Source organism: Pempheris klunzingeri, chromosome 3 (genome assembly GCF_042242105.1).
Source record: "Pempheris klunzingeri isolate RE-2024b chromosome 3, fPemKlu1.hap1, whole genome shotgun sequence".
In the NCBI taxonomy this organism is placed as follows: Eukaryota; Metazoa; Chordata; class Actinopteri; order Acropomatiformes; family Pempheridae; genus Pempheris; species Pempheris klunzingeri.
Window position 1 is genome coordinate 28246546 of NC_092014.1, and position 27207 is coordinate 28273752.

At 45.1% G+C, this 27207-nt stretch overlaps 1 protein-coding gene across 2 annotated transcripts; it reads left to right on the forward strand.

The window, feature by feature from the left end:
• The first annotated feature begins 2144 nt into the window (after nt 1-2144).
• On the forward strand, nt 2145-26639 carry zdhhc5a (zinc finger DHHC-type palmitoyltransferase 5a). Of its 2 annotated transcripts, XR_011584118.1 has the most exons (13): nt 2145-2618; nt 6932-9179; nt 13568-13689; nt 14131-14288; nt 15713-15885; nt 16426-16528; nt 16765-16856; nt 17147-17273; nt 17970-18078; nt 18237-18346; nt 20374-21509; nt 23313-24290; nt 24337-26639. XR_011584118.1 is itself a non-coding variant. In XM_070828381.1 (12 exons), exons 2-12 carry the CDS (start codon nt 9016-9018, stop codon nt 23545-23547), a joined length of 2529 nt encoding a protein of 842 aa, XP_070684482.1. In that variant the 5' UTR covers nt 2145-2618; nt 6932-9015; the 3' UTR covers nt 23548-26639. The 2 variants fall into 2 exon arrangements, 1 of the variants encoding a protein (XP_070684482.1); XM_070828381.1 differs by having other exon boundaries at nt 23313-26639.
• The last annotated feature ends 568 nt before the right edge of the window (nt 26640-27207 follow it).

Sequence of the window (27207 nt, forward strand, 5' to 3'; positions counted from 1 at the left end):
AGTGGGTGTGTAGCCCCCAGCCAATAACAGTGTGCACAGTGTGAGGGTGGGAACGTAGCGATCAGATGCCACACTGTAAGGCAGGCGCCCCCGGTGTCCTTGAGGAGGAGGGGCCAACTTTGAATGTTGTGTTTACAAAGGCAACAGACAAATCCTCCTTTTTCTGCCTTCACTGTCTTCAAAATTGAATGACCAGAGAGAAAATAATTCAAAAGAACTGCTGACTGTAAATAACTTTTCTCAAAAGAGGAGGGTGTATTTTGTGTTACATTTATTCGGGTTCTGGGCTGGGTTCTTGATTTGCAATGTTGCTTTGGTTTGCTGTAGAAAAATGTAAAAGAATTAAAAATCATTGAAAATGCTCACTGAAGTTGTGTTTCTGTTCTTGTTCTGTGAACACATGAATTATAAAGAATACGCATCCATCGCAGCAGACTTTCAGCCCCTCTTACAACATTGGTTCTGTGTTGCAGTGGCATTACCCTGCAACAGCAAAGTCAAATACCAAAGACTGATTACCTCCCATACAAATGACCCAAACTCAGATTATGCTGTATTGATGTCGTGGAGGTGACCAGGACTGAAGAATCGAAGCCAAGTTCAAGTAGCCTCTGCAAAAATAGATGTAGTGTTTGAACAGTTAAATGGTTCTGACATGATGATGGTCAGTGCCTCTGACCTGAAGCTCCTCCACCAGCACATCTGGCTTCTGACCTTCTCTGAGAGGGAAAGAACCATCTCATCCTGATGGGGAGAGAGAGAGTGAGTGTGTGGCCTGATGGTCCGTGATGATTACAGAAATGGACCACATGACCAAACCTTTGTTTGTGAACTCCACAGCCACGTGAGTGAGTGAGTGAGTGAGTGAGTGAGTGAGGAGAGGGAGGGGAGGATGCAGCCAGAAACCCTGCAACACTTTTGGCACAACCTGCATGACTGTTTCCTGGAGGCAGAGGAGACTGGAGCAGGGCTCCTCCTGCTGCTCCTCACCAGGCTCCTGCTGGCCTTCAGAGCCAGTGTGATGATCCATCGCTATATTAACGAATCAGTTTAAGGCTGAAAATAGATCCTGACTGGTAAGACTAGCCATACTTATTCAATATTTCCAAGTTTCAGACTCAACCATCAATGTGGAAGTCCAGTGTCAGCTGTGTTCCACTCGGACCCTCACAGATCAAGACCATAATAATAATAATGATAATTGTAGTATGTGGACAGATTAACTATGGTATTGCAGCATTATAGTATTGTACTAAGATAGGCCTGTGCTTTAACAGTCAGGTCTTTGCACAGCTTCATATGGAGGCGCACATAATGAAAAATATTTTTCTTTGTCGACCCCCTATGGGAAATGGGTCATCACAAAATCATGCATTGTTTTTCTTTAATGCCATGATTGCCCCTTTAGTTTAAGAGCTTTATGGATTTCTGTGCCAAATTCAAAGGAAGGGGCACACGCACACACACACACACACACACCACACACACGGGTAGCCACAATTCAATTCCATGTATGGTTTCCTGGTGGCAGGATTTTGGATTTGCTATTATTTTGGAGATTTGTGTGTGTGTGTGTGTGTGTTGATGAGGAGCTTGGTGGTGTGGGTTTATCCCACTGCCCCTGCTGTCATTCTAATCTCCCCTTTGTGTAGCCTGCCTGTGTGTGTGTGTGTGTGTGTGAGAGAGAGAGAGAGTAAGTCGAGTGAGTGAGTGCATGTTTATTCTCGTTCTGTGGGCACTGAGGCTCTTACAGTTTTGTGCACTTGTCCGTGCACTCACACACACGCGCACACAAACATACGTTACTGTGTCAGTGTGTCACATGAGAGGATTAAAACCTCATGTCAGAGACAGCTTATGTGCCAACCATGCTTAGTGACAATAAAAAATATTACCAAGGCTTTACCATCTTTTGCAACTCAGTCAACAAGCCCCGGACGGCGTTTTGCGGCGCCGGGGAATAAATTTAATCACGATTTAGTGCAATCGTGACGTTCCTTATCAGGGGGCGGGCTCTTGTCTGGAGATGCAATAGAATTCGCTCTCTGCTTGATTGACAGCCGTGTCGTCCAATCAGCGCTATTTCCATTGCGACAATTCTGCTGTTGGACCCTGGCATCAAGAGTTTTGTAGTACTGGCAAATATGTCGGCCGCTGGGAATCTCTTGGTCACAAATATTATGGAAATATGAGAAGAGCACACAATTGTTTTGGGATTACATCCCCGAGGGTTTCTTCTTTTTAACTTCCGTATTGGCGGAGACGCCCGCAGACAGATGCTAGCCATTTTAAAGAAGTTAAAAAGCCAAGCAGCTCCCAGCCCTAGCTAACAGTTAGTGAAGCTAACTGCCCGTAGTAAAATAACGGCAGGCGTATCGGTGGCTGGCTAGCTAGCCAACCTTTTAACGTTATCTCTAAATTAGCTTGGCGCTGGGTTAGCTAGCCACCTAAGCAAGACCCGCACAGCTCGCTGGCACCGCTGAGTGACCCGTATGGATAATTATGGATGTTACGAGTTGTTTCTGCTGATTACACCCCCGAGAGGAAATAACACCACCCAGGCTGGCACATCCCATTCAGCGCCTATGGACCCAGAGTCATTGTGAAGCCCCTCACAGGTGAGCTGAATTGTTAGCCTGCTGCTAGCCACGGTTACCCGGCAGAGACCAGGGTAGCTGAAGGCTAGCTAATGTTAATGTTACATACACGGTTCACTGAGCCTAACCAGTCACTCCGTTTCTCCCTTAAACCACGAATGGACTGTGCTTTGGTGTAATGCTTGTGTGCAAATACATTTCCTTGTTTGATCATTTCCATTATCGTGCTGCCGCTGTGACTCATTTACAGTAGTTGTCTCCACCCTACTTTCATTTCGCCACTATGGACTCGCTACAGTCAGCATTGAGCCATTAATATGGACTCTCCTCTGTAAACGGGACGGCGGAGTGTATGTGGTAGCTCAATGCTGATGTTGATCCAAGGTCTACAGCGCTATTGTGGTCCCCACCCCGGCTTCAACATTAGCCACTGTCCGATGTGGGCTGGATGTCAGAGCGTCACGCCGCCCTCTGTCCCCTACATCTAGCTGGGATCGGCCGATTCGCTTATCGGTAAAGAAACCCAGATGCACGCCGATTTACAGCCGAGTGGATCCCACCAGGATCTAGGAAGGGCTAAAAAAAAAAAAAAAAAAAGACGAGTTGAAACATGTACATTTGCTCATCACTGCCGCCACCTGACACTGGGAGGTTTTCAGTGTAGTTTGGCCCGACGTCCAGTCCGCCTCGAAAAGAGAAGGGCACATCTCTGCCGGGCTGAACCGTGAAACCACTGAGCTGTCAAACCAAGCGCTGCCGGGCCGTGACACTGAAGCCATTGGAGGGGTTGCGTGTTACCTGCTCCAGCTGTGTCTATGAGGCATCCTCTGCCTGCATCTGAGCTATCCGTAAGCTACTCCCTTCAAAACAGTGTTTTAGCGTTGCGGAATTCAATTAAAATGGCAAACCATTGCTGGGCTCACGGATGCTTTTTGTTGGCATCTATGGGAGGGAGCCATCATTTAGCCGGTGTGGTGCTTATAACTGCTGTGGTTACAGCGCTGCCGTGACTGCAGCGGGCCATACACACCCAGGGTTTGTGTGTGTGTGAGTGCTGGCAATGCTGTAGGCTTCTTTGGATGAGAGAAGGTGCCATTGTGTCTGGGGATTTTCTAGCATTCACAGGGCAGAGAGTCTGCCTGATGGAGAGAGCATGCAGTGTTTTAGATCGACGGGAGTATTGATCAGACCTCATGGAAAGGACTTTTGGCCAGATAAGGAAATAACTATCTTACTGTCCATCTTCATGGAGCTTGAGGAAATGCCAGTAAAGCTGGTTATGTTCCAGGGTGAGACATTATCACCGGGCACCAGCCAAACGCTGGCAGAACATGAGCGTGGCTGGTAGATTTCAGACACAAAATAATGATTTGTTATTGAGTGGCTGGTGAATTAGAACATTTCTCTGTCAGTGGCTGGTAGATGCTCACATTTTAACAAGTACATTTTCCACTCTGAAATACAGCTTCGGGTGAATTGAGAGCATTTAATAAGGTCAATCATCTCATTGTGTGTGTAGTCTCTGAGTGTGATAGGCTGGGATTTATTGGTTTGCTTTCATCAGTGCAATCCTTGATTTTATTTATTTTTTTTTTACAACATGTCACAGCACATGTATCCCTCATAGTACAGTCTTTTCAGTACTGGGCGCCATGCCACTTGAAGGTAACAGGTCCATTTATCAGACTGACAAACTTTAATGTCGGCCTTGACATGTCATAACGTGGCCCACTATAGCAGCCTATCAAGTCAATCTTGTTTTCCTGCTAGTTTGCCCGGTAGGATGCACGTGTGTGCTATCAGACCTCCTTGCACACCTGAATGCTGAGCTTGTGCTTGTTAAGCCCAGTTAATGTTGATGAATGGGGAAGCGATAAAGATAAAGTCTAGGAGGACAGGTCCATCCATCATGCCTGGCCTGAACAGGTGCACCCATCTGCTTATTGATTGAAGGGTTGAAGTCTTGAGTCCATAAAGTGAACAACTGCGTACAGGGACTGTGTCTCTCTGTCTGTCTCTGCAAACAGTTTTCTCTGTCTAAGCTGCTGAGCTGTGAGTGCTCCATGATGAAGATAAGAGGAGGCGAGGGGCAGGTGGTAGCTTTATTGGTCACGCAGAGTGAAAGTGTTCTTGTTGATCACACATACAACCTGCCTGCAGAGGATCTCTGCTAAAGTTTGAACACTCAATCTTACTTACATATATTTACGTATACAATGTATACAATACAGAGGAAATGATCCGCTGAGTAGTTTGTTGGAATCCTGTGAGGATGAGCTGATACACACTGCACCCTACTAAGGAGCTGTTTTCTCATGTGAGCATTGATGCCTTTTCACACATGTAATACACAACAACAGGAAGCAGAGTGTCCGTGGAAGACGTGTTTCCATCTACTGAAAATACTCTGTCTGGTCTTCAGGTCAGGGTTGGCGCCTGGGTAGAGCGCTCTGGATGTAGACATGAGGCAAAAAGTACTCTAAAGTTCTGCTTACAGCACATCAAAGATGGCGTTGTGGTTTCCTTCGTTTTTGCATTGACATCAGTTCTACGTGTATTTGGATGTGTCCACAATATCGACAGAAGAGTCAGAGAAAAGAGAATGGATATTTTTATTCTTCTGCCTTTTTGCCAATCTCATGATAGAAACGTCATTAACACGTCCACATACTCACTGTTAATTGCCAGACAATGACCTGCTATATTCACACATGGGCTCAGTCAGACGTTGCACAGACTTTGCACCAGGGAACTGGGAGAGTAACGCCCCTTTAATGTCCGCTCCAACTGATTCGGACATTTGTGTTCTCACATACAGCTCCTGCGGGTGATGATAAGTTCAGGGTTGCAGTGCATGTGTACAAACAAACTTTGAACAGCTTGGATTTTTGGATTCTTGAAAACACCAGCTGTATTGTGATACAAGTCAATTTTACATTAAATAATTGAAATGAAGCCTAGAGCAAGATGCTCTGGATTTTGATGCATCTTCACCTGGGCTGCATCTAAAGCTCGTGACCCTTTGCTAAGCCCCGTCCCCTCGTTGTTATCTTCTGCTATTCGTTGGAGCTGTTGGAACTGCACTTCCTGAGGAAATGTTGTCTAACTTTTAGAAAAAGCGAAGCAGACAGAAAGGTCTATATTAAGTTTAAAGGATATGCCCAGTAGGGATGTAGGTTCCATTAGGTCACAGTGAAGAAGATTCAAAGATTATTCAAATAGTTCACAACTACCCCCAGGCTTTATCTCAGTGCCCCTTATTAATCTACTGTTGGTAAAAAAAAACTGAGGAAAATATATTTTTTAAAACAAGACGATAGTTGTGTAAACTATTCGATTTTTAAAAAAATTATTTAACAAATATTTGAATATTCGAATATCATGGCCCATCCCTAATATCCAGGATGTCAAACTGACTGAGCAGCCAGTACCAGGTCAAAAGATAAAGACAGAAGCCCAACGTTACGGATCACAGTGGAAAAGTGAACCACCACATCACCTGGCCATCCAGACTGAAGACCATGAAATTAGAAGGAGACTACAACTAGCTCTAAAGTTAAACGGTTAGCCGCATTTACATACCACCCATGTTATAATGATAGCCGGCAGAAGGTCTCTCTTTAAGCAGCAGTGGTCCTGATAAGCAGGGCAGATCTTTATTCACTGTTACAAAAAAGCGTAATGTAGTGTAGCATAGATACATGACTGGCCAGTCTGCATTCAAAGGGCAGGACTTAGCGAAAGGTTTTTAAGGCCACATACACTGATACGATATATCTGCAGCTAGCAATATCAGCCAACATATCATCAGGTGGATTTATCTGCTCGTGGTGGACAAATTGTATAAACGTAGATTTAGTTCCTGAGTTCCTCAAAAGGTTCATGGTCCCCTGGAGAGTTCCTGCTGTGGAGACGCCCTAAACCATTTGTCCTTCAATCTTTTGGTGGTACGCAGACACTGTTAGCAAGAGTTAAGGAAGTCTGAGTTTCCCCTAGAATTGTTGTCAGGCACCGGTGATTGTTGGGGTATGGTTAAGTTTCAGTTTGTATTGTTTTAATGAATGTGAAGACAGTGTAGATAAGTGAGTAGCTGTGCAGCAGCAGCAGCAGCTCAGAACCACAATCATATGTTGAATAGTGTTGTAGATACGAAAACATAATATTGTCATCACACATCACACATGATCCTTACTGCATGGATTGACTGAACTTTATTGTTGCAGAGAGAGTGGGTAAAAAATCTAAAATACAGTACCTGTAACTTATTTGTTACATAAATGTTTACATACTGCAGTGTCTTTAACGAAGCCTTTCCTCCTCTCATTACGTTGTAGGTGCAGGATCCTGACCAACCATCACACTGGATTCACGCGTTTGGCAACCTGTTGCAGCTGATATTCAATACTGCCACCTCTGGGTTTTATCAGTATATACAAATCGATCCACATCGCAGACGAGGAGGCCACCGATCAGCACTGCATGGGGATAATTGCTTGCTTCAAGGGTAGAGAAGGAGAAGGATACAAACCTGAAAAACTTCAAGTAACAAATGGCCCAAGGAGTCTCCATCTCCATCTAACACATAAAAGCCACAGTTTTTCACATTTTTGTTGAGGTCACTGTCAGGACGTTTGATGCAGGGAGGCTGTAACCTCCAAAGGGATTGTCGTGGGACAGTGTTATCCAAGCCTCAGTGATCTCTGCCTGGGAAGGAAGCAGAGGGAAGGCCCTGGAAGTCCCTGGAGAAGAGGACAAAAAAGTAAATGGCCTGAAGCTGGGAGGCCGACAGTTACATAACTAAAAGGCGCAGCCGTCCACTAACACAGTGGAACAAGGAGACCAGTGGGGGAACTGAGCTGTTCTGTCTTGCCATTGCTGGCTGATGTGACATAATACTGTTATCTATTCCCACATAACACCCAGCACTCTAGATCAACGCTGTAATTTTAGTGCTTCCTCAAAAATTTCATTTACATGGATACTAATGGATATTCCACTGGATTTTCCCTCCGATATTTTGGAAAGAGCCACACCATCACTTCTTGCTTTTTGTCTTCCAATCACATCCCTGGTGCAGCTGGCAGGTGAGGTGGTTTGAATCGGCCACCGGCAGGGTTTAGGGATGCCCCGACACAGGAAAACCAGGCTACTCCACTGGCCCGCTTACAGACTCCTGTTTCTAATACGAGTCCTGGACTGAAAGCACGCTGTCTCCATCTCTAACAGAGAGCAAGGGGTTGTCATCTTTAATTTACAAGGCTTTTTCTCACATTGCTACAGCTGCCCAGGCTGCCGGTCTCTGGGTGCTAAAAAGATTTAAGTGAATAGGAATCTCCATACATTTTGCTACCACAGACTTGGGTATAAACAAGGCCCATTGAAACCCACCTTGACCTACACTTTTTTCTAAGTCACAGAGGAAGGAATAGAAAGCTAAATCAGATTATCATCCTAGTCTTTTTTTCTTTACAGCTCTCCTCTCCATTTTCTCTTTCTCTCAGCTTCATTTCATTTCTTGCGGTTGCTGTTGTTCCATCTTGTAAGTCCCATCTCCTACCAACACAGGTCTACCTCTGCCAACTCGTGTACCTCATTAAACCCCATGTACAGACCAATCCAGTCAAACTGGACCAGTTCGCATCAGATGCAAGGTTCATCAGTTTAGTTGAGGTTTTCTGTTGTTAGGATTTGACTGGATTTTCACAGCACCCAATCACCTAAGATTTTGAAGAAATTATTGTGTCCAAATCCTTTTTTACATCTAAAAAACAGCGATGTTTTTAAATTGCACTATTATCTTGATTTTCACCAAGCCTTTTTCCACATTGCTGTACAACAAGCAGATTTTTTATTTTTAGACTGATTTTACTCAGAATTATCAGTTTCTACTGGACTGCATTTGTAATTTAATGACATTGTTCTACCCAAACTGTCAATCCATTGCAGAGTCAAACTCGTGTTGTAAATTTATCTGCAACTCTGTAAGAGAGCTGGACACCTTTTTCCTCTTTACAATCAGTGGCTTATTTGTTCCACCCGCTTTCCCACCTGTTTTCCTGACTGGAAGGAAAACAAGGCTTTTACAGCAGAGCGACTTGTAAGCTTCTTTTAATCCCTCACACAGTAGATCAGGATTGACCTAAGAACCCAAGGAAACAAGCGCTTGCTCCTCCTCCTTTGTCAGAGTGGTGATACAGAGGAGTGTTTTCCTCTTTTCCACGTGAAAGAAGAAGCCCTCCTCAACTGTCCCTCCATCACTTTTGTATCTCTCCTTTACTTTTTCTTTTTGTCGCACCATCATTTCTGCCCCCAAACTGCAAATTCACACAAAATACCAAAGCATTGAACTCTGAATGACTAATTCCTTGGCATAGGAGTCGTTGAACATACACACACACACCGCCACACACAGGAAGTGATGCCAGGCGGCAGCAGTAAGAGTGGAGGGCGGGGTCCATCCTCGTCACCCCTCCCCCACTCTGTGGTCCCACCCAGCAGACCCCTGCGACCCTCCCGCTACGTCCCAGTATCGGCAGCCACTTTCTTCCTCGTTGGCTCCACCACGCTCTTCTTCTGCTTCACGTAAGTGGCAACAGTCTCCCATTTGGGGATGCTAATTTAGATTTTTTTTTCCTGACCAACAGTCAACCCTTGTTAACCGATCGTTAACCGTTAACCGACAATGACAGTGTACCAGTAGAATGGGTGTCTGTGACCCATTAAATAGAAGCCCATTAAACAAAGTGTTCCTTCTCACATGTGTAATACACTTGTTGATGTATTTAAAATCAGAGTTCCTCACCTGTGATGTCACCCACGGCTGCCATTTTTGCGCTTTTGCAATCCCAGCTCTTCACCACCTCAAGTTCACGATCTCTAGCCAGTTATCTGCCTCTGGTCCTGCTGCGTGTCCCTCTAGTCCGCTGCCAGGGGCGTGTTCTCACTGCTAATTGAAGTGCCTCATAGACGTTGCTGAGGGTGCGCACTGTTCAGGCTGTGAGCTCCATCTACTGCTGCAGTCAAAGGGTCTGGTGTGTGGAGACTGTATTGGTTGTATACTTTGTACAAGCTCTGTTTAAGCTATATTGATGTGTATTTTTTAACAGTTAGTATTGGCTGGTCAAAAGTCTTATTGTGGGTTAAGGGTTAAACGGTTAACTATCAACATTCCTATCTCACACACATACAGGCGTGCTTATGAGCCACATTGATATGATTTCATCTCACATGCAGCAGCATATAAGGGATAGTTTCCAGTGGGGCCTTGTTCTTTGTACGTGGATAGTTTGTTTGACTGGCTTGGTGTTGTATTATCAGAGCAACTTGTCCTTTAAGCTGTATTAATCTATCTGTATATTTACAGTGGGGCAAATGACTCTGTATAATGAGAGCGGTGTCGCCTGTGGCTACGTACCCACTGAGAGTCACCAACTCTGCAGTTCCCTCAGCTCGTGTGTGGAAACGTCTTTCAGCTCATTGTTCATGTTTTGTGGCCCCCGGCTCTACTGTCTCTTGGTGTATCTCTTAGCAGCATTGTTTACAGCTGCAGCAGTCCGCTGTCATTAAGTGAAAAAGCTCTGATAAACTCTCCACGCACTACCTGCCCAGCACCTAACGGCAGACTAAATTGGTGATTAGCTGGTGAACATAGTGGAGCATTTATCAGCAAGAACCAGATGTTTCTCTCAGGAGTTGGAAGAAATCAAAACAGGACAAAATGGAGAGAGAATATTGGACTTAGATTCAACAGTTGGACACGAGCAAGACAAATAGTTCCTCAATATGTGCTGGATTTGCTTTAACAACCGTCTTAGGTGAGAGTATCTAAGTGTGTTTCCAGCTCGCTTACTGATCCCAGTTTACTGGATATTTGCCATACGGCTTAATATTTTGTCATAGTTTAATCTTTTTGTTTTCATTGCGTAGGTAAATCAGCTTTAAATGAACTACTGTGAAGCTGCAGTGAAGATGTCCTGTCAGTAGCCACATTGACACGGCAGACAGTCACGAGTACAAAAATATAATCAGCACTGAATCAGTCACATTAGATCTGATCACAGTTTTGACTTTATTCATGTTGACTTCTGTTTAAAAATAAGAGCGCATTGTCATGCAAGATAACTTCATCCGAGAGCAAATTGGACCTTGAGCTGTGTTTTTAAAATTGAACAGGTTATTGGAGCATTCGTCGCCTTATTTGATGGTGACAGTTTAGAAATGAGTGTGGAACAGCATGCAAGAGATGTCATCAACCAGACACAAAACCAGGGACACTGCAGTTCATGGTCAACGCCCTAACCCCCCAACAGGATCGTTTTAGCCGGTCAGCAGTACGGATATTTAACCTAGAGAGATCTGTCTGTCCAGACTGTAACCAGGCTGCGTCTGTCCTGAGAAGGTCACATAGAGCCTGAACAACTTTGTTGTCTGTCAACAAAAAGAGATTCAGCTGGTTTTAAAGGCAGTTCGATTATGAATGCAGAACTTCTCCAGAAACAACCCGAATACACGTCATAGCATTTTCAGATTTATCTGCCTCACCTGCCTTATTCTACACTGTACTTTTGCTGCTTTTTATTGTCTTTATACATTGTACAATCTCTGTATAAGCAATATTAATATATATCTTTTAACTTCTTATCTTTTACTTATTGTCGGCTAATGGTTAAATGTTGACTATTAGCATTCCTGTCTCACTCACATACAGGACCGTTTATAAGCCACGATGATAGGACTATTTCATCTCCCAAGCTGAAAAATATATCATTACAATGTATAAGAGATGATATCCAGCAGGGCCTCGTTCTTCGCATTTAGATAACTAGGTCGTTTTCACATTTCAGATTTATGTGCCTCAGTGTGGCCTTCAAGCCCCATGAGTGTTTGTGACAGTGCTAAGTCAATGGTGTTATAGGCTGTCATCACTAATCTAGCTGACACCTCGCTCTGGAGTGGATTTATGAGTGTTTGTCAGAGAGTGAGTGTGTGATGGGAAAAATCATGGTGAGAACCAGTGTCTGTTCATATGTGTGAGAGTCAGATTGACAGGTGTGTGTGTGTGTGTGTATACGTGCGCGCCCGCCCGCCTGCCCACCTCTCTGTGTGTATTTGTGCGTGCACATGTGAGAAAATCTAATCTGTGTGTGTGGTCAATGTGGTGGGCAGTCAGCTCTGTGCTTCAGATTAGTGAGGAGAAAATAGGCCAACATCTGTCACCCTGACAAAAGCCCATCATCCAGTCTCTCACTGATTCTTTCTCCCTCAGTCTGTCAGTGTTTTTATCCCTGCAGTCCCTTTCACATTCCCTCTCATTTTCAGCAGTAAATGAATACAGCACTTCACAAAAAGGCTGAGAGGTATCTGAAAGATGAGGGAATAATACAAAAATAACAAAGAAACCACCCTTTGAGATCATCAAGCAGTAGTACCGTGTTAATTCACTTTGATATGCTCACTTGTTCTTCCATTTGGAAAAATAATAGCACGCAGTCTTTACCATTACCAGGTATATCGATTCCAAAACCATTTTTCTCGTTAACTGTCAAAAAGTCCTACCAATCAGTTCGACATTTTGCCAAGCACGTGCTGCCTCAGAATAGCTTAGCGCAATGACTGGAAGCAAACTGTGAGTATAGTTAATGTTCCTAAAATCTTACTGACACATTAGTAGAAATGGAGAAACAAGACATTGGAGTAGCCAGTGTTCCGGTCTGAAGCCAGACCAGAGCTCATAAAGGTAGTTTGAGTAGCGGATTTGCTAGCTAACAACGTCTAATGTGCCAACTACAGTTTTGTAGTTACAGCACATTTCTTTTTTTGTTTTTTGAGAGCACAAGATCACAAAATATCGGAGAGAGGTTGTATATGTTCTGTGACAGTCAAAATATTGTTGAGTCTGTTTTGGGTTAGGGTTATTAGATGGCCGTTGTTAACCCAAACGAATATGGGTTGGTTCTTATTTATTAGTTTTAATTAATGTCATTTCTTTTGTGTGGGTTCATAATTGTAAACTGTTTGGGCCAATGGATTGGGATTAAGGATCGACGTGGTGATATTTGATAATTTTCTTACTATGAACAAATCCCACGAAAAGCCCAAAACCATCAATGAATTTATTTTACTGACGAGTATCGTGTACATATCTGCACCACAGAGCTTGTGTTGTCCAAAACCTATTAAAAACACATCAGTGAGCCACACTGGTGCCCTGGGTGGCATGTTCCTTCATCACCATGAGCACACACGCTGCAGTTTATTCTGACTTAGTCCCACACACACCGTCCTGCCGCCCCAAATACTCTGTAGAGCTCCAAACATGAATTAATCCTTCGCTGAAAATGCTCCCCAACAAATACACCATCTCCGCCTGTCTGAGTAACATTTAGTTAAAAACAACAGTGGCCTAACCCTAACCCAAACTGTTTCAGGGAATTTAATTCAACTGTGTATCAGGGAGTCATTTTCATAGATCTGCATCCTCAGTAGGAACCAATGGGCTTGATGCTGAGGAACAGACAGGGTAGGGGAGTCGGAGTACTGAGAGACGGACTAACACATTGTTGGTTTTTGTCTTTTCATGGGAGTTGTTAACCAGACAAGATAAGAGAACTAGAGAAAACTGCCAGCCTTATCCTTTAAGGGGCCTGAGCAATGATTCAGTTCACTTTGAATCATCATGCACATATCCATGGAAATTTTAAACCAACTTTAAATCTAAGCTCGTGTGAAATCAAATCAAACCAACTCCCAGTTATCCACATATGGAGAACAATGCTCTGGACCTCATCATCAAACAAACGTATTCATTTATGATGATAATGATAATTAGCCTGTAAAAGGACCAACAAGTGGCATTTTCTTCTGGGGACCACACCTTCACTTTCATTACAACGGAGTCGTATAATGTGACAGAATCTCTGTTTGATTCTTCCTCTGAGCGTCAGCCACAGTCTTCTGTGTTCATGTTTCAGGTGTCCGTGGCTTTCAGAGCGTTTCTCAGTCGCGGTGCCCATCTACAATGGAGTCATCTTCTTGTTTGTTTTGGCTAACTTCTGTATGGCCACATTCATGGACCCCGGCATCTTCCCAAGAGGTGAGTGTATGCTGTTGGTTGAAAGACATGTATGTGTGCCACGCTGTTCACGTGGCACCAAATAGGAGACTAAATACTAAGTCGGTATATTGTCTGCAATTACTCTTGTTGCAAAATGTCAGGTTTCCCTTTTGGCTTCTTTTACAACATATATTATTTTATTATATTTATATTATTTCAAACTAAATGGTCTTAAAAACCGTTCTGTTTGTGTCAGACAGAGTCAGTAAAGGGGTAAGGTCTGAAGTTAACAATTCAGTATTTTATGTAGTTTGATTTAAATGTAATCAGTGCTCACAGCAGTCAAAGAACTGATCCACAAAAAATGCCCAATTGATTGATTAATTAATAGACCTGTAGATTATTTAGGTTTGTGCAACGTGACATTGGTGTCATCAGATTTTGCACTAACCAGTGACTGGTGCTTCTGTCTCTCTGCAGCTGAGGAGGACGAGGACAAGGAGGACGATTTCCGTGCTCCCCTCTACAAGACAGTAGAGATCAGAGGGATCCAGGTCAGGATGAAGTGGTGCTCAACCTGCCGCTTCTACAGGCCACCACGGTGCTCCCACTGCTCTGTCTGTGACAACTGTGTCGAGGTGTGCTGACACTCACCCATTCAACATTTACGCAGAATAATTTAGAGACTGTGAACACTAATATCGCCCTAAGTGATGTTTCAACAGATGCATCATGCACACACAGCCTAAAGTAGGCCCACGTACGTAAAATTAGCAAAGCCGATCCACTTTACATACATTTGACAAAACATCAGCTTCAACAATATGCCTCCTGAAATCTGGCTTTCCTATAATGGTTTCTTGAAAGGTTTTTATCCCTAGACCTTATACTTTGTGGTATATGAGTCATTGAAGGTGACTGACTTCCAATTGCTCCTTTCACAGCAAGAGTGTGCTAGATTTAACCCTTGGTGTGAAAAACCATAAATCACTGTTTAAATGAGTATATGTGATCATACCTCTGCTTTGTACTACAGACGGTCTGGTTGGCAACCTGAAGGACTGCCAGGATAGCAGTAACAAGCTTAGCATTAGCTAAACCTTGCAGCTGTTCTTATCAACAGAATGATCATATCATATCACTCATATCAAGGCCACTTCCTCAGGCCACCTCCTCAGTGGCCTTGGATCGAATGTGTAAAGGGAACTGGATACAGTAAAAGTACCCAGATCTTCTGCATCGTTGCGCCCACAGAGCATAGAAGGATAAAGTGATTAATCGTGCCACTCTTCTAGACTTTACAAATGTGAATGGATTCAATTCTGATGGTGAAACAAGTAATTTTGCGGCGGTTGTGACAAAACATTTATCGGATGATTTACAGACGTCTCTTTCACAGTGTAAGTCTATGGAAAAATTGGCTTCAGTTCCTCTGGGCTTGATTTAGGCACTTTGCCATGGCCAAGATGGACTGCTGAAGTTCAGACCAAACATCAAAATGGGGTAGAAAGGTTAATTAAGAGGCTTTGAGTGTGGTGTGCATGTTGGTGCCAGACGTATTACAGTAACTACTGGGATTTTTACATACAACCATCTTAAGGATTTACAGAGAATGGTCTGAAAAGAGAAAACATTCAGTGAGCAGCGGTTCTCCTGGTGAAAATGCCTTGTTGATGACAGAGGTTAGAGGAGAATGGCCAGACGGGTTTGAGCGGATAGAGACAGTCATTGCAACTGCAGAGCACAAGATGGGCTACAGCAGCAGCAGGGTAGACATCTTCATTTGAGCCATACTTTAGATTACCTCATGGAGACCTGACTGCAGACTGTAGAAGCATTCAAAGACCACAAAAACGTGTTATTATGTTTACGACATTGAAATGAATTTAATGTTCATGCTATCATGCCACTTCACATGGTGTATGCTAATGTGAACCGCTGTAGCAGGACGGAAGGACGGATGAGCCTTTCTGTTAACTGTATTCATGCTGAACAGCACACACTCATGTGTTCCACTGTACTAGTTTCCTTACCACAGTGTCCTCCAACCTTCATATTGCAGGACTTCGACCATCACTGTCCGTGGGTGAACAACTGCATCGGCAGGAGGAACTACCGTTACTTCTTCCTCTTTCTCCTGTCTCTGACGGCTCATATCATGGCCGTGTTTGGCTTTGGCCTGCTCTTCATCCTCTACCATCGCCAGAACATCGACCGCCTGCACGCCATTGTCACGTATCCTTTGAGGACCCGTCCCATGTATTTTTGTCCTAACCATTCTAGGTTTGTTGTGCAGTTCAGTTACAGCGTTGTTCATCTCAGCAATGACTGAAATTCCTCCTTGGCTTCAACGAGTTGTTATAGTTGTACCAGATGTCCCGAGGATTCATTTCAGTGTGATGTGGGACGGTTTCACTCAACATTGTAAGTCAAGTAATGCAACCCCGCCCTTTACTGGCTTAAAGGGCCTGTCTTTGGTTGCACATTGAAGTATCCTCATAGTCCAGATGCTGCTTGAGAGATTTAGAAGAGAGGACAAAGATGGGTTGGTCCAGAGCAACAGATTTCCATGATGAATTCTAATTGTTTTGGTGACTCTTACTGTACGTGTCAAACACCACCACCAGGCCAAGCTGTCCATTAGTACACAAGAAATAACTAAATCCAATGGGCATATTGCTGTGAAATCTATTTATCTAAGTATTCTCCAATGGTCCTCGTGTGTCTGTTGAATCTGGTCTCTGTAAGATATTCCCTTGACCCCCGTGCTCTCAGGCTGGCTGTAATGTGCGTTGCAGGCCTGTTCTTCATCCCTGTTGCTGGCCTCACAGGTTTCCACATAGTGCTTGTGGCCAGAGGCAGGACTACCAATGAGCAGGTAGGAAACTCAGCGCTTCAGTCCATGTGCAGCAGTGACCGGTAAAATTGTTGTTGGGTCCCAGACATCCTGTAGTTCCCTTAATTAATTAATTAATCACATTAATTGGAAACCTTTGAAAGTGGTGACATATTTTAGAATCTTTGTCCATCCTCTTCAGTTTTTGAGTGAATGCACATCTGAATGCTCATTTTTCAATGTAACTCTGTCGTCGCTCTCTTTGTCTTTTTCTCCAGGTAACGGGGAAGTTTAGAGGCGGTGTGAACCCGTTCACCAATGGCTGCTGGAAGAACGTCTCTCATGTCCTCTGCAGCTCACAAGCACCAAGGTACTTTTTTAAAAAAGTTTTCTTTATAACTGAACTATTTCTCTGATGAGCTGTTGATAAGCATTACATAACCGTGCAAAGGCACGTGTCCACCTGTAATCTCTCAACATCCCTCTGCGACACAGCACCAAAAATGTGTGTGAACTGAGAATGCGTGGAGTATTTGCAAGTGTTTTAAGTCTATGATATTTGAAAACCGCACCAATGATGAACAAAGCTTAAAACAGCAGCACACTTTGGCCTTTAGATCTCTAGGACGTGGACACTCACTGTCTCTGCGCTCTCTGCAGGTATCTGGGCAGGAAGAAGTGTGTGCAGAGTGTGTGTGTGCAACCTCCTTTTCTGCGGCCACAGCTCACAGAGGCCCAGCTGGCTGCAAAGATCCTGGACAACGGCATACAGGGAGACCTGCACCGGGTAAGAACAGCAGAATGGGTGCTCGTCAAAACTTTACTAAAGAGCCATAAATACTGCAGTATTGTCATTATTTTGTTTGATTTAAACATGTTAAAGAAAAAAAAAAAAAAAGATTTGTCTTCATCTGTTGGTAAACATGTCTCATGTAAGGATGCTTCTCATTCAAATCTGCACCAGCGAAGTTTGCATATAGGCAGATCCAGATCCAGCAAGTTTGCTCAATCATTGAGTCCTGATGTCAGGACTCAGTATTATGTACATTTGTCAGTCCAACAGGGTGGTATATGTATTATCAGATATTTTATTCTCTGTTTCCTTCCCAGGGATAAGTATATAAATTAGCTTATGGCTAACTCTGGCACAGCTAAGTCGCTACCCCCGAATGTCATTTGCAATTATTTGTGTAAATTTTTGAGAAATTGTTGTAATGTTGCAAAAGTGTGGAAAACGGTGCTTGGTGGAGGTTGTCGTGGGCTAACCACAGCCTGGGAATTGCCCTCACATAACCCTGACCCTAACCCTTCCCCAAGGAGCTGTTCTGTATAGTGTAATAATAATGAAATGTAGACCTTTTGTGAAATTATAAATCAGTCACTGCCTTGGAATAACAGTGTCTGCTGATTGTTACAAAGCAACTGAATGCAACTCTTAGACTTTCTGTCTTTGATTCTTATCTAACTTCTCTCTTCTTTGCAGTCAAAGTCCAGTCTGGAGATGATGGAGAGCCAGTCGTGTGACGCCGAGCCTCCTCCTCCTCCTAAGCCAGAGCTCCGCTACCCAGGAATCACCAGAGGAAATGCAGAGGGTAAGACTTTCTCACTTCCTGCCACAGCTCTGGCTCTCATCCCCTCATCTGCACATGAACTTTGTCTCGTCTTCTTATCGTAAAAACTGAACATTGGTTCAATTGTGCGCTCATTCACAGTGATATGTTTCCTTGTTTCCCTCCCCACCCTCTTGCAGAGTGCAGCCTACTGAACAAAGCCCCTCCCACCCCCACCATGTACAAATACAGGCCCACCTACAGCCCCGGCAAGAACCACACAGCGCTCACACATGCTTATGCTAACCAGGTAACGCACACATTAACACACGGGACAGTCAGCCAGGTGATGTGCGAGGACAATAACATGGGAGAGAAAAATCATCTGTGCACTCATATTTTTTTGTTTTTGTTTTTCCTTTTGATTTCCTGTCGGCCATCTTGGTTTGGTTTCTCAGTGGCTTTCTGTTGATCAGTATCAGTAAGTGATTGTTCTGAAAGCATTTCCCCTCCTCTTATCTTCACTTATAACTTTGTTTCCTGTCCCTTTCTGTTTGCTCTGGACGTGGGTGAAATACTGTTTGAATACATTTGAAATGGTTAGTGGCTGGATTCATCATTCATGAGTCAAACAGGAGGACAAGGCTCTGTGTTTTGTTTGAATGAAGGACTGTACCTGACTGCTTTGGACTGGTACAGATAAGTTGGTTCTACTCAGTATTTGTACCCATGTCTGCTCCCTACCCTCCCACCTGTCAGTCCAGCACTCTGCATCACCGTTGTTTTAGTCCTCCTTCATTTCTCTTTAGTTTGTTGTTCCAGCTTCCAACAATGTCTTTCTGACTTTCCTTTTCGTTTTTTTTTCTCCTCCCTGATTATAAACGTGCCTCAAGAAATGTTCCCCCTGCAGCTCAGATACACGACTAGAATCTCAAAAGTTTACCATCATTTGGCAATTTTATCCTTCCAGTAATGTATCACGAGCAACATTTGATCTCTAATTTTGATGTTTCATGTTCTTTTCACCTGGGATGGTCTCTTCATGAAGAAAAAATCCAGACGCCTAAGATAGAGGAATGAATAGCGAATATCAACTAGTTTCCTGTCTTGTGGGATGTTGGAGATACAAGGAGGAAGTGTCTTAATCTCAGTAACAAATCTGTATTGTCATTACTGCCTAGAAAAGTATTGACAAAATGAATTCTGTTAATTATGTCTGTTCAATTCAATTTTTGACAGTAGTTTTTTTTTTTTCCATTTCACGTGGAATATTTTGTATTAATTACAATGAATGGCTTCTGTGACCTCTGCACTCCCCTGCAGTACACTTGTTGTGCGGTTAGTACCGATGAACAATGCAAACATAAATGCGTTATTTATTTTCTACTTTCTATTTTACACTCAGTCTCTGGTGCTTTCTTAGTGACTTTTAAACCCTCACAACAACATTGTACTAAAAGAATGTTGTCATGGAAATTTAAGCATATTTATGATCTTGGCACGTTAACTGTTATGAATATCAAGACATGCCTGTGGTGGGGAGCCCTTTATAAAGGCAAAAGTTTATAATGACATCAAATAGAGAACAGCTGAGTCCACTGGGGAAGTTAACAGCTACATGGTGATATGTTGGCATGGCTGGTTAGATGGAAGTGTGGGCAGCAGGTATGATGTTAAATCTCTACCACCTGCTGCTGCTGGTAGAGAAGCTGTGGTGAACTTTAACATACTCTTTTCACAGCTTTTAAACACAGTAGTAAACATTCGTGTCTCATGGCAGGCATGTAGCGACTGAGCTTCTACAGTGCTGTTGGTGCTGTGTGGGCGTCGGTCGGGTGTCAGAGCACGCCCAACAGAGTAAGCTAAAACCACAACACAGAAACTGTGCATGCATCCGTTTTAAAAAGCAATCACCTGATCGCTGTGATGACGGTCTCCAGTGACAGAAAGCTTGCCATAATTATTGGATACTTGCACTGGACCTAAGTGTGCAGAGCCTTAACTTCTCCATGTTTCGAGGTTTTCGGCCTCATCTTAACATTGTGCGGGGATGCTCTCAGAGTAAACACAAAGAATGTATATTAAAAATGAGCTGTATGAAGCTTAACACCAACAATGTCAGGAGTAGGTCCGTTCCAGTCTGACAAGGAAACGTTGAGGTGTCGTGTCAGGATGTCAACACTAGAGGGAGCAGAGTGCAGCAGAGAGTCGTGGTTAAACTCCCATGTAACTCTCTGCGCTGATTTGCTCAGCGTCTTGTTTCTTCTCCCTCCTTCTGACCACTGTCTCCTTCACCCCCCTCCCTCCTCTTTGTCCCACTCCTCCTGCCTCCTCCAGTTAAGTCGAGGGGAGAGTGTTGGCAGTGCCAGGGACTCCTCCTCCTCCACCTCCTCCCTCCTCCAGGCCAGCCAGCAGCCTGGTTTCCGCTCCCAGCCCAGCCTGGACCGGAGGGACACTTCATCGGACAGAGTGGGAGGGGGAGGAGGAGGGGAGAGGAGGGAGGGGGGAAGAGAGCCAGGAGGAGGGGGCATCCCTGGCTACTCTCTCGGCGGACGCTCATATCCCTCCTTCTCCGACCCCACCGTCCTATCGGGAGTGGCGTCGCGATCTTCCAGCTCCACTCACACCTCAGCAGGTGCTGCCCACGTCTCCGAGGCAACCACCACCTCAGCCAGCTTCAAGAGCTTAGCCAATCAGACACCCCCACCTGACCACCCGTCCCGCAACGGCAGCCTGTCGTACGACAGCTTGCTGGCAGGTGGTGATGATTTCGACAAAGGCGTGGCGGCAGGTTCGGTGGCCCCTGAGGTTTCCTCTGGAAGACCCTGCACGCCGGCAGCAGGCGGCTACAGCTCCCCCTTCATGTCGTCACAACAGAGAGTGGCTGAGATGCACTCCCAGGCCTCCCAGTCGCCCCACCACCACCACCGCTCCTCCCACCACCACCACCACCCCTTCCTCCATCGCTCCTCCTCCTCCATGTCCTCTTCCCCACCGCCTCCTCCAGAGAGGGAGCGCCTACTGGGCGAGCCCCACCCTGCTCTCCCCCCGCCCGCCAAGCAGGCCTCTGCTCCCCCCTCCTCGTCTGCCCCGCCTCCCCCACACCATCATCACCACCACCACCACCACCACCACTCCCATCATCACCACCACTCCTCTTCCTCTTCCTCTACCTCTCGCCCTCCCCGCTTCGCTGCCCCCCACGCTCCACCCCACCACGCTTATCCCTACCGCACCCGCTCCACAGACACCCCACTGGGCTCCTCCACCACCTCCACGACCCACCCTCCCCGCTCCCCGCACCCCCCACCTCTGGGCAAGTCGCTGTCTTACTCGAGCGCTGCCGCTGCTGAAATGCAGTACCGGCTGGTCCGAAAGGCCTCCGCGTCAGCCGGAGCGAATGCGGCGGGGGTAGGAGGAGGAGGGGGAAGTGGAGGGATGGGAGGAGGAGGAGGAGGAATACAAGCGCCGAAGTGAGTATGAGTCTCGCCTTTTGTCAGGACGATTGGTTTGCTGCTAACCTTGAAAAAAACCACCTGCCCGCCTGAAAACCTGACTACCTGATTGACTGCTCCTCCTCCTCCTCTTCCCCTCTCTCCTCCTCCTCCTGCCAGATTTCCTGTGAGTTCTCCTTCTCTTCCCTTTGCCTGTCTTTCATCTGTCTGTGAGGTTTCTCACTGTGTGACGTTGTTGTGTTCTGCCTGTTTGTTCCTGTCCTCTTCATTATTACCACCTTCTGTTTGGTCAGCGCTTTCTCTTGTACCACACACACACACACACACACACACACACACACCTACCTACACCTGTGTGCATACACACTACAGGAGATGTGTGCCCGAATAAAAAGCTCAAAATAACTCTAACTGTAATGGTTCAGCAGTTAATGTTAATGTTAATGTTATCACGCTCTGTTAGTATTACACTTACGTTACTTTCAACAACTTATGAATGAAGGTTGTGTAAAAGTGGCAGCGGTGGAACTGATAGTAAAGTGAGTGAAGACATGAGATGATGTTAGATTTTTACCGTCTCCTCAAACATATGTAACAGAACAGCACGTATATGGGACTGTGTGTGTGTTTGTGCCTGGAGCAGAGCGAAGGGTGGGTGAGGACAGTGGGCTGTAGGTGGGTGTCAGCCAGCACAGTCAGGACAGGTTCCTTTTCCTGGGTCTGACTGGGCAGGGCTGGGACACGAGTTCAAATCAGAGACGTGACAGATACGTGTACTGTACAGCTTTGTTTGGATGGATAGAAATGGGGGGGGGGGGGTGTCTTTGTGTGTGTCTTTCCAGAAATGAACAAGAGCACCTGATCCAACACTTGTGCTTTGTAGCTCAGTACCAGATAAGCTCTTGTTGGCACAGTCAAACGTTTGCATGAGGACATTTCCACTGTTTGGTCTCTGACATGTGGACGTGTGTGTTTCTGTCTGTTGCTTCTCCATCCTGCTCACTGTTTGTGCTGTTTGCTGTGACTCCACAGCTGCATGAGCTTCGTTTTACTGCTGCGGTTCTGTATCCAAGTGAATGTCTGATTGTGTATCTTCGCTGTGATGAAGTGGACTGTGTGGAGAGTGAAAGCTGCATGTGTTAAAGCTTAACCAACTACTACAGTACAGTGGTGACTGCTGGTCAGAGCGGCTCTGAACCGCAGGGTTCATTTACAGCGTGAAAGCAAATGAAATGACCGCAGGATTATTACACATGTGACTTAAGCAAAAAGCTAAGACACCATTAAATCTGTCTGCGAACACTATTCACACAGCGAGGAGCAGTTAACGCTGCAGTGTCATGAGTTTGTATCCTCCTTGTGTACTTCAGCAGTTCATGAAGTCCATTAAAGTGTGTGACACATCCATCCCACAGTAATGTGTACTAATGATTGATGATTTGTGTCATTAGGAACTGTTGTTGAATACTCCAGGGGAAAAATATGCTTTAAATAGGATAATAACTCTTTCTGCTTTCACTCTTTACACTGGATGCTGAAACAGGTATTAATTTTCATTCCGGGCCGTATGACAGCATGGCACATGTAACTGGTACCAGCCAGTTTGTACGAGCCCTTGGTCCTTTTGGAAAACGTCAGAGCAGCGATGGAAGTGTTTTCTCGGTGCAGACCACATGTACTATGTACTGTAGGGAGTGAGCAGCTGTTTTCTGACAGTTGGTGTCATTGCAGTCTTAATCTCTGCCTCACATGACCTCTGGACTTCCTGCCCTGAGCCGCCACACTGATAGTTTCATTGTTTTTTGTCTTATCTGAAATCAGGGATGAGCTGATCCAGATGAAACCTCTGAGTCGGACCAATGGCGGCCAGCCCTTCTCCTCCACCTCCTCCTGCTCCGCCCCTTCCTCTCCCTCTCACCCAGTCAGCGTGTCCGCCCGGCCTGGAGTGGCCTATCCCAGCTCAGCATTGGTGCAGAGCCCCGCCCATAAGCCCCAGGGTGGGGGGGTGAAGAAGGTGACGGGCGTTGGTGGCACCACCTACGAGATTTCTGTCTGAGTGGCAGCCAGGCTCCAGCTGGAGGCCCAGCGGCCTCTCTCTGCCACTGAGGGAGAGACGCTGGCTTTCATGATCTGACCAGACATCTGAAGATGAGTTAAACCATTTTGTCCTCTGCTCACTCCCCTCTGGCTGATTGGCTGAGGAGCCTAACTGTACTGGACCTCTCCTGCCTCCAGACATCCAGCTCGGACTGGGCTGATGTGTGCCAGGACTTGGTGGCACCAGGCTATACTCTCACAGGACCAAACAGGAACCATGATTTGGCTCATTGCTGTGGGTTTTCTCCTCACTGTAGCTCAATAGGTAGCAGGAGGCACTCGCCAAGTTACACAAGCAGCGCACGGCGTCACCACTGCCAAGGGTGAGGAGCTCCATCCTCGCTGGGGCCACCAGCGAGAACCGGCTCATGGACATTCACATTAGCACGCTTGGACTGAAGCTGCATTTAGGTACAAATTGGTGCAGCCGTTTAACATTTCACCGCCAATTTCACCATTTTCACACTCACATCATTGAACGCAGAACCCCGACGACGATGGTGAACGTACTTGTGCACAGTCTGTGGAACCCGATCCGAATCGAAGTAGGTTTCGGTCAAAGTTAAGGGCTTCCCTTAGACGACCAGTTAAGCGCAAAGTGTGTTCAGGCAGACGGCAGTCATATCAGACTCAGTCAGAGCAGGCTCTTCACACGAGTTCTGGACCCACTGGTTAGTTCATAACCACCACTTGCAGTGTGGTGTGATTGCGTCGTGGTTCCCTGCAGCCTGCTGTCACTCTCCTCGAGGCCGTCGTCTCGTTCGCAGCCTCCCAGTCAGTCGTGGAAATGCACAACTCCCAGTCAGGCGGTTTGGACGATCTACGGTGGAACTGTGACAATCTGCCAGCAGCTGGAAGGAACGTCACCCATGAACTTTTCACTCGATGTCGCTGCGTGAATTGACTTTCCTTTTTAACGGGGGTGGGGGTGGGGGGGGGGGGGGGCTGTCGTGAATAGTGACATTGAGAGGAAAAAAACTAAACAAAATGCTGTTTGTTTGATTCAGTTGTTGATTTATTCCTAGATGTGAATATGATTCCATGTTTGTACAGGATGATGTGATTTTAAATGTGGATTTTTTTTTTAAAGTGGCGTTCATAGTGGACTGCAGCATGCACCACTGTTATTACAAGCCACGAGCGGCCGCTGTGTTTGGCTGTGGACCATGTCGTCTGTTTGAACAAACAGGAAGTGAGGAAACAAAAGTGAGCAAGGAAATCATGTTTGGCCTTTTGTTGTCAATGGAGTCCTTAAGACGAGGCAGATTTTTCTAGAAAATTAATTCCTTGAGCAATTGCCTTGAAAATTCAAGTGTATTTTTTTTTTTTTTATGTCACCTATTTAATTTGAATTGTTTTATATGGATTTATATGGAAATATAGCTATTGATAAATGAAGAGTTTTTAATATTGACTCAGAAGAGCAATTGTGTTGTCCGTTTCAGAAGCATGAAAAACGAGCCCTTCTTACTGGTTCAGCTTGAGGCTCCACAGCTGATCCGGTGTTGAGATGTCCTAAATGTCTTATTTTCCCAGATCACATCGGATTTAAAAAGAAACGGCAGACAACCGCGTCTGTGAGATGGTCTCACAGCCAGAGTGCATCTCCGGGAATGACTTCACGCAGCAGTTGGCTGGAAAGATTGAACACGGGAAGGATCTGTTCTACGCTGAGAGTATTAGGGCCACCGTTTAAAAGAGTGGGAGATTTCTTAGTATAGACAGAAACATTTTTTACGAGAGTAAAAAAGCCATTAAAAGATAAAGCTGTCAACTTTAAGAGACAAAGTCAGAAATGTATGAGAAAACATCTGAATTTTATAAGGAAGTAATGAAAAGATAAAGTGTTTTCATTACTTTAACCCTTTATCGGGCAAGGGACCATATTTGGTAACTTAAGTGGGAGTTCGAAATGCCTGCCCCTTACCTTACGAGATTTCTCAAAAACAATCAATCAGGCTACATGACAGACCGGCAAGAAACCATATATGGTGACTTCATTGACCCTGATTTTCACCATAACATTAAACATTTTTTGAAAAACTCACAAAAGAAAAAAAGTCTTGTAATGATCTATTCTATGTATGTCAATGAGTGCCCTATAAAGGGTTAAGTAGTTTTAGCAGCAAACAGTCATCTTACTAAAGTAAGTCGGAAGTGTTAAGTGCTTAATTTCATGAGAGGTTGGAATATTCAAAGTCATTCGGACAAAAACCAGGTTCTGTGGACAAAGACACGTATGTTGTGATTAGCCCGAGCTGATCGGATGTCCTCGTGTCCAGCGTTTCCTCGCCGTCCTTTTACACTCCACAGGATGTTGTTTTCGGTGGAAAATGTTTGGACTTTATTCTGAAAGTCTTCCTCTCACAGTGGCCCTAATACTCTTCTTCACCAGTCAAACTGTGGACGAGCTACAGACGTCCTTTTGTGTGTCTTTGAGTCGAACCTGAATGTGCCAGGGGAGGTGATCTCCAGTTCAAACAGAAATGGGAGAAAACATTTCCAGAAGAGAAAATGTGTTCAGTGGTTAAAACATGTTGCTGAAGCTGTGATGACGTAGTGGCCGCCAAGTCTTCCTTTTCCCTCATAAACATCAACTATCATTGTTTGCTAAAGATCTGACGTGTTGGACTTTCACAAATGTGTCTGACGGCTTTATGGCATCAAGTCCAGCTGTTGGGGCTGAGCTGTACACTGAACCAGTTACACCAGCCTTTGTTTCTTTGCCCATTTTACAGTGGAATAAAGGACACACACATGAAGTACTAGCAGAGAATTGAACAGGAGGGAAAAGTCTCTGCTCTGTTATTGTGCTGTACCTTGAGCAGAGCAGACGGTAGATGAGGACAGTGAGCTGAAGGTTTCTTTTCCTGGGCTGGGAAACGAGTTCAAATCAAAGATGTGACAAATATGTGTACTGTACAGTTTTGTTTGTTCGGGTGTGTGTTTGTGGATGGATGGATGGATGGATGGATGATGGATGGATGATGGATGGATGGATGTGGTGCGAGGCTGGAGGATTGATAATAAACTTAAAACAAAGAGGTGGAACGCAGTCGCTCTTTTCGTGCTGATTGGATTTCTAAACCCCGTGAGGTCGGAGCAGCAGACGTGGTTTCTCGGACCTCTAGTAGTGCGATGAAGCCCAGTTAACATTTGGTCCTCTGCCAATAGAGAGCAATGAAATTTCTGTCATCAGTCTTTCTGAAAGTGTGTTCCTGAGGTTGAAGCCTCCACATTCTGAGACTAACAGGCATCCACTACAGCAGCTGCTATGAGAAATCAAAACCTTTTGTAATTCTAACTAAATTAAACATTTACTTTGTGACCAAAGCTCTCTGTTCCACGGCCGGATTCTCTTCCAGTGTCTCACCGATCCACTGGCGGCAGTAACAGACCGAGACATGCAGCAGTGCACCATCAAAGGCACGACTGTCAGCAGGGAGACCAGGATGTGTCGACGCCAAATAATCCCCTTTGCACATGTTGGATGAGTGAGGAAATGCATTCAGCACATTTGTCAGAGCTAAAGATTACAACAGAACACCGAATGTTAATATATAACCTTTGTCACTTTGCAAGAAATCTCCCAAGGGTACCTTTCACTCCCTGTCTAGCT

What these genes read in the sequence shown, in the direction of transcription:
- zdhhc5a (XM_070828381.1), top strand. Translation starts at nt 9,016, where the DNA reads ATGCCAGGCGGCAGCAGTAAGAGTGGAGGGCGGGGTCCATCCTCGTCA. An exon ending in TGCAGCTCACAAGCACCAAG is followed by an intron (nt 16,857 to 17,146) that starts GTACTTTTTTAA and finishes CGCTCTCTGCAG; the next exon opens with GTATCTGGGCAGGAAGAAGT. An exon ending in CACATGCTTATGCTAACCAG is followed by an intron (nt 18,347 to 20,373) that starts GTAACGCACACA and finishes TGCCTCCTCCAG; the next exon opens with TTAAGTCGAGGGGAGAGTGT.